Source organism: Gastrolobium bilobum, unplaced genomic scaffold (assembly GCF_033153095.1).
Source record: "Gastrolobium bilobum isolate Gb01-03AN ecotype WA unplaced genomic scaffold, APGP_CSIRO_Gbil_v1 utg99021, whole genome shotgun sequence".
Classification (NCBI taxonomy): domain Eukaryota; kingdom Viridiplantae; phylum Streptophyta; class Magnoliopsida; order Fabales; family Fabaceae; genus Gastrolobium; species Gastrolobium bilobum.
Window position 1 is genome coordinate 58,561 of NW_026899450.1, and position 12,619 is coordinate 71,179.

The 12,619-nt window shown below is 36.6% G+C and overlaps 1 protein-coding gene and 1 non-coding gene across 2 annotated transcripts; one reads left to right on the plus strand and one right to left on the minus strand.

Annotated features, from left to right (window-relative positions):
* Positions 1 to 1,508: 1,508 nt before the first annotated feature.
* On the minus strand, positions 1,509 to 3,332 carry LOC133290496 (uncharacterized). Its single transcript, XM_061488584.1, has 3 exons — positions 3,167 to 3,332; positions 2,064 to 2,917; positions 1,509 to 2,009 (listed from the first exon to the last, which is right to left on the minus strand). Exons 1-3 carry the CDS (start codon positions 3,330 to 3,332, stop codon positions 1,509 to 1,511), a joined length of 1,521 nt encoding a protein of 506 aa, XP_061344568.1.
* Positions 3,333 to 3,369: 37 nt separating this feature from the next.
* LOC133290497 (small nucleolar RNA R71) lies at positions 3,370 to 3,476 on the plus strand. The gene has a single exon (XR_009748680.1). It is a non-coding gene; the product is annotated as a small nucleolar RNA R71 (small nucleolar RNA).
* Positions 3,477 to 12,619: the final 9,143 nt, after the last annotated feature.

A 12,619-nucleotide genomic window follows, 5' to 3' on the forward strand; every position in this document is an offset into this window, starting at 1 on the left:
TAGAGGGTTGGTGTTTCTCTCTTATTCCACTGAATCAACACTACCATAGGCTAGCTTATATTCTCGCTCTCCATAGTTCTTATGATAAATCAAGCAGCTCAAGAGGTCTTTCATAAGGTTATAACGTGGCCTGGTGAAAGGGAGGAAAAGAGTTTGGGACAAAAGTTTAAGATCAATTCAGATTAAGGAATGGAACAAGTGTTGTGCGTTTCTTCCGGCTGTAAAGCTTTTCTTATTCTTTCCAGATCTTTATTTTCTGCATTGAACTTTCTCTTTCGTCGTTTTCTTTCTAAGCGTATCTTCTTACTTTTTCGCTTCTTTTTCCTTTCTTTGTTTGGAGTATTTTGCTCGCTTTTCTTGATTCTTTTCCTTCTTCTTTCTTTCTTGGGCTTTGCCCTTGTGCTTGTACTTCTTCATTCCATTGAACGCCTGCATAGTTGAAACTCATGTCCACTCCTTACTTGAAATTTGAAATTAATCTGCTATTAAGGTGATGATTCAATTTGGGAAGTGGATATTCATATTCACAGGTTTTTCATGAATAAAAAGTCTAGGCTCTAGGGGGCTTAACTAAGGAAATATCATCAGGGTTTGCTATTTGGCCATCTAGTTAAAGAAAGAACATGCCTCTATCATCTCTACAGAATAAATCATAGACCATTTCAATCAAGAAACAAAGCAAGTTCTAGAGTATCTCAACAATGGAATGCACACTCAATAAAAATTTTCTGTATAGGCTCAAAACCTCACGGCTATGAATGCACAGTAATTTCCTTGTTCTTTTTCTCAAATAACTTTAATATCAAACAATATATTCAATGATGTTCATAAAAATTTGAATATGTTTAAGTGCATCATCATGCTCTAAATCAATTACTAATTTAAACTTCCCGCCATTTTTCCAATTAAAACACTGAGAAACTTTGAAAAATTTGTAAAATTTTCACAAATTTTTTGGCTTGGGGTTTCTCAACAAAAACAATTAAAATTACCTAATTAAGCATGAAAAACAAAATGTAAAATGCAAGAAAAAAATAAATAAGCTAAAGCAAAGGAGAAGGGATTTGAGATAGTTCTCTATTTTAGCCGGATATTCTGTGTGTACTCATGCAGTTCCTCCGGCTTACTCAATTGTGCTCAGATGAACCGCGCGTTCCCCATTCCCAGATTTAAATGTTGTTGTCTTCAGCAACAGGTTTAAATCTAAAAAGAATTAGCGTCGAGAAATAAGAACAACTAATTGCTCTCTTGTTGTTTGTTTCCTTCTCTTCACCTATAAAATTCACTCAATTGTAGGCATTAGTCTCAACACCTTCTCCTATATTTTTGTATTTTTCTCTTTATTTAATTCAAAGTAAAAATAAATAAAACATGAAAATAAAACAGTAAAGTGTGGGTTTTCCTACCCATTAGCGCTTGTTTTACGTCACGAGCCTGACGTACCTGACTTATGATCAAGGTGGTTCAAAGCATAAGCTTGGTGATGACCAAGGTCCATCGTTCATAAATTATGTTTTCCCATAGTGCTCGTCTGTATATGGATGAGGTAAAGTAGTCTCAGGAACTTTGAACTTAACTTTTACATGTTTTCCTTCGCTACTAGGTTTCTCCATCTTAACTTTTGGCTTACTTTCTCGAGAAGACTCCTCATTGTGTTCTTCTTCACCTTTCTTTTCACCAATGTAGTAGACTTGATCTTCCGGTTGAGCTATAGATAAGGGGACTTCTTTGTCAAAGAACTTGAAAGTTACTTGCTCTCCGTCTACCCGTAATATCAGCTCGCCTTTTAGCACATCAATTAGTGCTCCTGAAGTTGCCAAGAAGGGTCTTCCAAAAATCATAGGTATGCAGGCATCTTCTTCAATGTCAAGGATGAAAAAATCGACAGGAATGATGAATTTGTCTACCTTAACCAATATGTCTTCAATGATGCTATAAGCTTGCTTTGAAGAGCGGTCAGCCAGTTGCACTATCGTATTTGTGGGCTTCACTTCAGTAATCCCCAGCTTCTTCATCATGGAGAGTGGCATGACATTGATGCTAGCTCCAAGATCACATAAAACATTGTCTACTTCCATCTTTCCTATAATGCATGGAATGCTGAAGCTCCCTGGATCCTTGACTTTGGTAGGTAACTTCTTTTTACTGATAGCATTACATTCCTCCGTCAGATTTATTGTCTCACATTCCCGCAACTTACGCTTCCTTGATAATAGATCCTTCATGAACCTTGCGTAGTTGGGCACTTTCTCAAAAGCTTTGGCAAAAGGAATGTTGATCTGCAGCTTCTTGAAGATGTCCAGAAATTTGGTGTATTGTTGTTTCTGGACCTCTTGTTTAAACCGCCGAGGGTATGGAACTTTTGCATATGGAGACGAGTCTGCCGCTTTTGGTTTCCTGTCCAAAGCTTTCTTTTTCTCCCATTTGAACAGTTTCTTCTCTGGAATGCATTTTTCAGCTTCTACTGCATCTTCTTCATTCTCTTTCTCAACTTTAGGTTCAGCTTCTTTCGTCTTTTCAACTGGTGGCTTTTCCACAGGTTGAATCACTGTCCCACTCCTAGTGGTGATAGCATTGCAATGCTCCCTTGGATTGACAATTGTGTTGCTTGGCAAAGCACCCTGAGTTCTTTCAGTGAACTGTCTTGACAGCTGACCAATTTGAGTCTCCAAGTTTCGGATCGAAGCTTCTTGATTCCGAAACGAAGCTCTTGTTTCATCTCTGAAGGAATCTGCATTTTGAATGAAGTCGGATGTGGTCTTGGACAGCTGCGCAAAAGCCTTCTCCCACTCTGATGTGGTGCCTTGAGGTTGTTGTTGCAATGGCATAGGAGGATTCAACTGGTAGTTTGACTTGTAACTCAACCCAAGGTGTTGATTATTATTCTTCCACCCTTGATTACCATATTGATTCCTTCCTAGATTGTTCAAGTTCTTTTGATCATACCAGAGTGCATTGACCTCCGCTGGTTACTTTTTCGTGTTTCTGATGTATTCACAATCCTCAGTTGCATAAGCCTCCTGACAATTATCACATTTAATGTTAGCATTAGAAACAGAAGAAACTTGAGAAATATTAAATTTCTTATTAAGGGCATCTAATTGTTCTTGTTGTTTCTTGTGCATTTGTAGCATTTGTTCATTCTGGGCTAAGAGTGCATCATAGCCTTCAAGCTTTATGATTCCTGATCTTCTTGGTGCAACTGGGGCTGGAGCATTGTCAAATTCTTGAGATGCTAATGATTCCAACAGTTCAAGTGCTTCCTCAGGAGTTTTTATTTTTAGGGAGCCTCCTGCAGCAGCATTCACCAGTGTTCTTGTGCTGGATGTCATCCCTTGGAAAAAGATTCTTGCTTTCTCCCATGCTTCAATTCCATGTTGAGGACACCTCCTGAGTAATTTTTTAAATCGTTCTCAAGCCTCGTACAAAGATTCGCTGTCTTTTTGTTCAAAAGTTGTGATCTCCGCCTTGAGCCTAGCCATCTTTGAAGCTGAGAAAAATCTAGCCAAGAATTTCCTTGCTAAGTCATCCCAATTGGTTATGCTTTCTTCAGGTAGAGACTACAGCCAATCTCTTGCTTCATCCTTCAGTGAGCATGGAAATAGCCTGAGCAAGATAGCGTCACGAGGAACTCCATTTACTTTTAATGTATCACAATAAAGTAAGAAGTTATCAAGATGACTGAAGGGGTTCTCTGTGCTTCATCCAGCGAACTGTTCTTTTTGAATCAGTTGCAGCAGTGCCGACTTCAGTTCAAAGTTGTTAGCCTCTATGTTAGGTCTAATAATGCTTCCCGTCTGTGGAGCTCGATCTGGGGTCATGTAATCTCCCAACGTCCTTGGAGCGAGTTGATTGTTTCCTGCCATTAGTTCCTCCGCTTTCTTTGCTTTTGCGTCTTTCCTGAGTTTCCTTTCTGTCTTTTCTATCTCAGGATCAAACTGCAAGGTTCGCGGGTTAAGAGTACTTCGGATAAACTAAGATTGAAAAGATGTGCAGAAAAATAGAAAAAAGACAAAACAGAAAAAATAAAAAATAAACAAACAAAGAATGCAGAAAAATAAATATGAAGAATTTTAATGCAGAAAAATATATTTGAAGAATGTATAAAGTGCAGAAAATTAAAAGTCCAATCTAAAATTTAATTAGCTATTTCTAATGTTGAAGAATTCGATCCCCGGCAACGGCGCCAAAAACTTGATAGCGACACGGCAAGTGCACCGATCGTGAAAGTAATAAAATGTACTAAGTACGAGATCGTTCCCACGAGGATCAGAATTTCAAGCACTAGTTCACTAATTGCGTTTTAGTTGGACAATCAAAGGTTTGGTTTGCGAGAATGGTGAATTTAGATGAAGAGAATTGTTGTTCAAGACTTAAAATTAAAAACAAGTAAAGGCATGCAATATGAAAATTCAGAATTAAAAGAATGAATGAGATGATGTCTGATTAAAATTTAAAAAGCGTGGTTAAGGTTTCGAGTTCCCCCAATATCCTTCATATGTTATGAATTAAAAAGCCAAGAATCTGTTTCTTAATATATTGCCAATCAATTCTATCTGAGTTAATTAGGGCTTAATTCTTTGTTACCCTAAATCTATGTAATCTTGAAAGAACTCTAGTTCCCCGATTATTCCCCAAGAAAACATGCATTAAGATCAAGAATTTCAAGATTGCATAATTACCCTATGTCTATTCCTATTCCTATTCCTAGATCACAAGGATTATGATAAATTATCAAGTCAAGGTTCATGCACCAACATTCCTATTGTCATACAATTCCCCAAAATCATTCTATAAGGAACAAACTCATAGAAAGCATTAAAGACGGATAATTTATTCAATTATAAAAAGAACAGGATTCAGAGACAATTTAATTCATAAACATAAAGATTCAATTGGGTTCCATCTACCCTTAACTACATAAAAAAACTACTCTAGGATACTGAAAAGAAAAGAAATAATAAAGAAAAGAGAACCCCAAGCCTCCATTGGTGTAATGTTGACTTGGTTTCTCAGTGTTCCTGCGCTTCGCAACAGGATTCCTCCTTCAGTCTTGGTGTAATGCTCTGGAATTGTGTATTGGTTTGTGCTCCCAAGCTCCTTATTTATAACCACATGAATTGTATCCATTATCTAATCTTCCAAGGAATCCATACAAGATTTGTATTTGATTTCATCTTTGTTTCCTTTTTCATGTAAAATCTTGGAGATTTGGTTTATGAATTAGAGTTTTAAATCTTTGTTGTATCTTTCTTCAATCTTCTCAAGAATCATCTTGATTTGTTTCTGTTTTAGTTCCATATCCTATTTGAACAAATCTTCTTTAAATCTTCAGCAAATCTTTGGTAAATCTTCTCGCTGTCTAATAATGGATTGCTGTCTGCCCTAGCCGTTCTGAATGATGGCTATTTAAGGGAGACTTTAGGAAACCTTTCGGTAGTCAGTTTTTGGGAGTTCTGACGACAGACAAGTTTTCTCTGAATTTCAATTCAATTCTGTTCTTCTTCTTCATCTTCTGTTCTTATTCTTTTTAATTTTTAATTATGTTTACCTTAGCCATGCGAGGCTAAGAACCTTTTAATCAACCTAAGGGTAACGGATTCCATGGATTAGTCTTGAGGATCTGCGCTTTATTTTAAATCAGTTTCGTTTCCCTTCCTAACTCATATTGATATCGTGCGATCGTGGATATTCAATCTGAGGTTCGCGATTGCGATTATGGAAAGGGATTAATCATCAGATTTGATGATTAGATTGATTGACCCTATGACCTTAAATCAAGCGGGCTGATACTCTACGATTGTATGAGTAAAAGCATCATATTTGATCAATGATGTGGGTGTAATATATGTTATTTTCCAAGTTAAAATACTAAGCTTTAAGGTCAAAAGAGCATACTTATCAATACATTTTATGGATTAATTGTTAGTTTTTCATTTTCAATGTTATTTCTCACTCAAGTTTATATTTGGATAGGAATTTAGCATGGAAAAATGAGAATTTGCGCAGAAGGAAAATTTGGATCAGATGGGCGGCGCTATCAGCGCGGAACAAATGAATTTTCAGTGCAACTTCCGCCCCATCAGCGCGGAAGAAGTATGACCGGCGCTGATAGCGCGGATTAATTCAAATTAAGTGCAAAAACGGCGCCATCAGCGCCGGTTTTCGAGCAGGAAGACACCGTGTTTCGAACGCGTGCGTGCAAGATTAAAAGGGTGGATCAGAAGACAGACAGAGACCTACAAAAGAACTTCTGGAGCTTTTGGCGGAGATTGATCTTGAAGATTATTTTCTCTTCTTTTTGAATTCAGCTATTATTCTTCTTTTATGAATCATTGTACTCCAGCTATGACCATGTCTGGCTAGTTTCCTTTATTGTGGGTAGGGTCACAAACCCTATGTGAACCTTTTGTTTATTCATGGATTGGTTTACTTTTTGCTCTTTAATTTAATTGATTTATGCCTACTCTGTGCGTATTGCTTATCGTTTATATTAAATCTGATCAGTTTAGTATTGAATGATAATCTAAGGGTTAGAACCCTAGATAGGAATATTGGGGTTTTGGTCCAGAAAGGGGGTAGGATAATAATTAACATGCGTGCTAGGAATAGACGCATTTTTGATTACAAACGTTTAATTTATCTGTGTAATGCTTGATCTCAATTGAAACATTGCAAGGAATTGGGGTTTTAATTATGATTAAGGGGCTAAATTTGCAAGGAATTGGGGTTTAGCTAATAATTGTTTGGATGATAAATTGTTTGGTTGTTTATTTTAATAGAGCATTGTGAATCAATCCGTAGTAAAAAGAGGGGATCATAGGGCGAGTGTACTTACCTGCAATATCTCTCATATTTTTATCCAAATTATTTTGCATCATTCTCTTATCTTAAAATCCAAAAATACGCTTTTGTTTTTGATTTCTATTGTTCTTCATATCACTTGAGTTTTATATCTTGAAAGGACGTTTATAAGATATTCGCTCACAATCCCTCCTGTGGAGACGATAACTTACTTATCACTTTATTACTTGAACGATCGGTAAACTTGCCGGTGAGCATCAATCAAATGCTAAGCGATCGCTTAGAGAAGGTTGTCAATTGGAAATAAGGATTCTGATTCAATTGACAATAAATCACGAGATTCTGATATCTCTTTATCCGAGGAAAAATGTCCATGGAACCCTAACCTTAGGTTGGTTAATTTTTAATTACGAATTTTAATTCCAATTTTATATTCTGCCTTTTAAATTATTAAACTGAAATCAAAAACCCCCCTTTTTTATTTTCTATTTTCAAAAATGATTTTTACCCAAACAATTTCCTTGAGAGACGACTTAGGGTTTTCACTTTATTGCAAATTTTCTGAACCCTAATTAAAAAATAATAATTTTCAATTTGCGCGAGTTCGACAGCTCGTGTCAAATTTGACGCCGTTGTCGGGGACATTGCATTGGTCTAAATCATTTTCTGATTCTGTTTCTGTTTTTGTTTTTGATTTTTCTATTTCTGTTTCTTTTAATTTTTGTTTTTTTGTTGTTTTTTTTTTCTAATTAGTGAATATTAACAGTAGATTAGACTTTGTTAGGATTTTGATTAGACTTTATTTCCAATCATTCCTATTCTTCTGATTCTGTTAAGATTTTGATTAGATAGATTAGATTTTGTTATATTTAGTTTCCTTATATTCTTTTATATTATTTTATTTTATTTTATTTTTATTTTTTATTTTGGTTCCTTTTGCTCTTTCTTTCCTTTTATTTTTTTATTTTAATTTTGTTTAACTTTATTTTATTTTATTTTTTTTTATTTTTTTTTATTTTTTTTATTTTTTTTATTTTTTAAATAGTTCAATAGTATTTCTAATTTTATTATGGCTAATTTCTACTGTAGTTTAAATATAAATAATTTTTTATAGGGTACATTTTATTTTATTTTATTTGTAATACTGTCATTAATTCAAAAAAAAAACATGGATAATAGAAGCTTAAGGCAATTGGCTGCACCTGACGTTAACTATCAACCTTTTTGCATTCGTTATCTTGATCTTGATACTGGTTTTAAACTTAAGTCTAGTCTTATCCATTTGCTTCCCAAGTTTCATGGTCTTGCATGTGAGGATCCATATAAGCATTTGAAAGAGTTTCATGTAGTCTGCAGCACTATGAAGCCACCAGGGGTGAATGAGGAGCAAATCAAGCTGCGTGTCTTTCCCTTCTCATTGGACAGTGGAGCTAAAGACTGGCTGTACTACTTGCCACCTTCCTCCATTGTAAGCTGGAATGATATGTCAAGATTGTTTCTGGAGAAATTCTTCCCTTCATCCAGAGCCACCACAATCAGAAAGGATATCAGTGGCATAAAGCAGGCTAATGGGGAGAACATGCATGAGTATTGGGAGCGGTTTAAAAGGCTTTGTGCAAGCTGTCCACACCATCAGATTCCAGAAAATCTCTTGATTGTTTACTTCTATGAAGGATTGTTGCCTATGGATAGGAATCTTTTAGATGCAGCTAGTGGAGGAGTCCTAAGCAATAAAACCCCTGTTGAGGCAAAAGAATTGATTGCTGAGATAGCGGCTAATGCTCAACAATTTGGCACTAGAGCAAACAGCAGTGCAGTTTTCTAAGTGCAAGCTTCTCCAATGCAGAATCCAACAGTGGCAGCAGCAGGAGGAGCATCAAGCATAGATAACCAGAGAATGGAGAACATACTTTATGGGTTGACATCAATGGTGAGGTAGTTGGCAGGACACAAATTGTGCAACCTTCTGCTCAACAGATAAGCAACCTGTGTGGCATCTGCTGTGATCCTTCTCACCCCAAAGATGCTTGTCCTTCCTTCCAAGATAGCGGTTTCCAAGTTGATCAGTCTGTTGCTGCAGTTTTTCCTGCAAAGCCACAGTACCAGCAGCAGCAAAACAATCCCTTCTCCAATACATATAATCCTGGCTGGAAAAATCATCCAAATCTCAAATGGAGCCAGAATCAGCAAAGTGCACCATTCCAACAGAATCAACAAAGTGCACCATTCCAGCAGAGGCAGCAGTTTATACCTTCACAACAGAGGCAGAATTTTCAACAATTTGCACCTCAACAGCAAGTGCAGCAACCACCAATGCAGCAGCCAACAGTGCAGCAGCAAGCTAGTGGCAATGGTCCTTCTTTGGAGGTTTTAGTGAAGCAGATGGCAATTAACAATCTGCAGTTCCAGCAGAGGACTGAGTCTTCCATCCAGAATCTGCAAACACAGATTGGCCAACTTGCAACATCAATGAGTCAGAATCAACAAGCAAGTGGCAGCTCCCTTCTATCCCAAACAGTTCCAAATTCAAAAGGAAGCGGAAATGTGAGTGCTATTACTCTGCGATCTGGAAAGCAAATGGAGGAGCCAAACCAAGCTGCTGCTGAGTCATCTAAGGGAGGTGACACTAGTTCCAAGAAGCAGAGCACTGATACATCTGATGTCCATATCCCTCTGCCTTTCCCTCAGAGAGCCACTCAGTCCAAGAAGCAATCAGCAAAGGCTCAAGATAAAGAGATACTTGACACCTTTCAAAAAGTTGAGGTGAACATCCTTCTTCTGGATGCAATACAGCAGATTTCGAGATATGCCAAGTTTCAAAAGGAGTTGTGCATCAACAAGAGGAGACTGAAAGGAGATGAGAAAGTTAACCTGAGTCAGAATGTATCAGCACTCATCCAGCCTATGCCTAAAAAATGTCAAGATCCAGGGACATTTACTATTCCTTGTGTAATTGGCAATTCAGTTTTTCATGATTGCATGCTAGACTTAGGGGCTTCCATTAATGTCATGCCTGAATCTGTATATAAGTCTCTTGGTCTTGGTCCTTTGCGTGCTACTAGTATTGTGGTTACATTAGCTAACATGAGTAGTATTCACCCATCTGGTTTGATTGAGGATGTATTGGTCAGAGTTAATAATCTGATTTTTCCTGCTGACTTCTACATTTTAGAAATGGCTAGTGAGACTGCTACTAATAGATCACCAATTATACTTGGTAGGCCTTTCATGAGAACAACTAGGACTAAGATAGATGTTCATTCTGGTACTCTATCCATGGAATTTGGTGATAGCATTTTACATTTTAGTATATTTGATTCCATGAAGCATTCTAAGGTTCAGGTTGATCATTCAGTTTCATGCATAAAAGTGATTCATGATGTGGCTGATAAGGTTGATTCTGAATTGATTAGTGATTGTGCATTACCTGTGGATTATGACTTGCCTATTAATGTTAATTCTGAATGTGTACTAAATGTGAAGTTAGGCAAGACTCCCCATTCTGGTAATGATTTTGATCCTAACTCTCATGGACCCAATATGAAATGGGTACCAAAAAGTTCTTCTTCTGTTTTTAGTATGCAGAAAAGTTTGCGTAAGGTTGGAAGAAAGGATCAAGAGAAAAAGAAATACACACAGAAAAGAAAGCCCCCAAAGTTGCGTGATAAGCAGATGGGGAAGACTTGCACAATGATTGGCCACCACCTCAAAGTTGTTCATGAAGGACCCCAGAAGCAACCTGTGGAGATAGAGGCTCTGTTCATTGATGCTACTTATCCTCCTTAGGGAGTTCAGAGAGTCTTCTTCCCTCTTTTTCTTTTCTTTCTATTATTTGCATTTTTCTTTTCCTTTCTTTCTTTTAGTCTTTGATTTTCATAGGTAGATTTTCCTTTTCTTTCTGGTTATTATTGAGTGTTACATGGAGTAGACTTAGATCACAATGTTTGATAGTAAAATCCATTAGGCTTTGATCTCAATTCTTGGATTGCAATACTTGTTGATTGATGCTATGATGTTGATTGCATGATTTTCTTAACCCTTGTGAGGTTTTGAGCCTGTATACATGCCATATCTTCTGGCCATGCTTTCTGTCTTGTGTGCTTCTGCTCTTGATCTTTGTTCTCTAGAACTTGCTCTGATTCTTTTTGAAACTGCATTTTTCACTTACATGCATGAATCTAATTGAGGCATTCATTTCTTTCTTTACCTACTTTAGCCAGATAGCCATCCTTTACATTATTATCCCTTGATGAGCCCCTTTGAGCCTTTATATCCTTTACTTCTTGAGCCACATTACAAGCCTAAGTGAAAAACCAATTAATTCCACACCCTGGAGATTTACTGAGCAATGGTTTTCATTGTGATGTTGTGTTTAAGTGTGGGGGTTTGCCCGAGGCGTGCAAAAGTTTAAGTGTGGGGGGTGACAATCTGATTCTTTTATCTGCTATGTGGTTCTTCTGTGTTATAAAAAAACAAAAAAAACAAAGAGAAAAAAAAATGTGTTTATTTTTATCTTTTCATTATCTTTGTGTAGTTCTTAACCCTTGCTCTTGTAGATTTCTGGGGTGTTTAACCTTCTTTTCCCATATTTCATCCATACCTTCACCTCAGCCCCATTACAACCCTGCATAAAGCCCTCTTGATTTGTGCATGCTTGTGTTAGTAGCAGTGGAGAAGTAGAATTGAATTTGAGCAAGCCTATGGTAGAAAGATTTTCTTGAGTAGATTTGAGTAATACACTGATTACCTGATACACTTGAGAGAAGAATATTGAGAGCATCATGTGAGAAATCATTTTCTGTAATTGGCATATGCAGCTGAATTTAGCAGGTCTTGTGATTTGAGATTAGGGAATTTCTGTCCTGATTGATTTATCTGTAGAAGACTTGTGATCTTTGAATATTTTCTGTATGCTTGGTAATTGTTAGAAAGGATTGGTTGATCTTAGTATTTGCTTTCAATTTTAGTTTTTGTTCAGGAGTGCAAAAACATAAGTGTGGGGGAATTTGATAACACATATTTTGTTACACTTATTTATTACTCTTGCTTGGTATTTTTATGATTTATTTGAATTAAATAAAGGTCTTTTGGGTCAAATCACAATTCTAGATTTTGATTGGGTTTAATTGATTTTCGTCATAATTTTCCAGATTTATACTACTTTCGTATTTTGACCATATCTCACTCTACAGATGTTAGATTGACTCCGTTCTTGTTAAGTTTTGCATCTAACAGATAGGGCTACAATCTCTATTTCATCTAATGAAGACCAATTAGGACGGGAAGATGGTCGAAAACTGAGCTCAAAATGACGTGTTTTTGCTGGAATTTTAGTTTGACGTTTGGACTTGTAATTCACATTAGGACCCAATGTGTTTAGGGCCCAAGGCCATGTTTTATTGTTTTATTTTATTTTATTCAGCTTTTATTTTATGTATGGGCCGAAGCAGTGAAACCCTAGCCGTTCTGAATGATGGCTATTTAAGGGAGACTTTAGGAAACCTTTCGGTAGTCAGTTTTTGGGAGTTCTGACGACAGACAAGTTTTCTCTGAATTTCAATTCAATTCTGTTCTTCTTCTTCATCTTCTGTTCTTATTCTTTTTAATTTTTAATTATGTTTACCTTAGCCATGCGAGGCTAAGAACCTTTTAATCAACCTAAGGGTAACGGATTCCATGGATTAGTCTTGAGGATCTGCGCTTTATTTTAAATCAGTTTTGTTTCCCTTCCAAACTCAGATTGATATTGTGCGATCGTGGATATTCAATCTGAGGTTTGCGATTGCGATTATGGAAAGGGATTAATCATCAGATT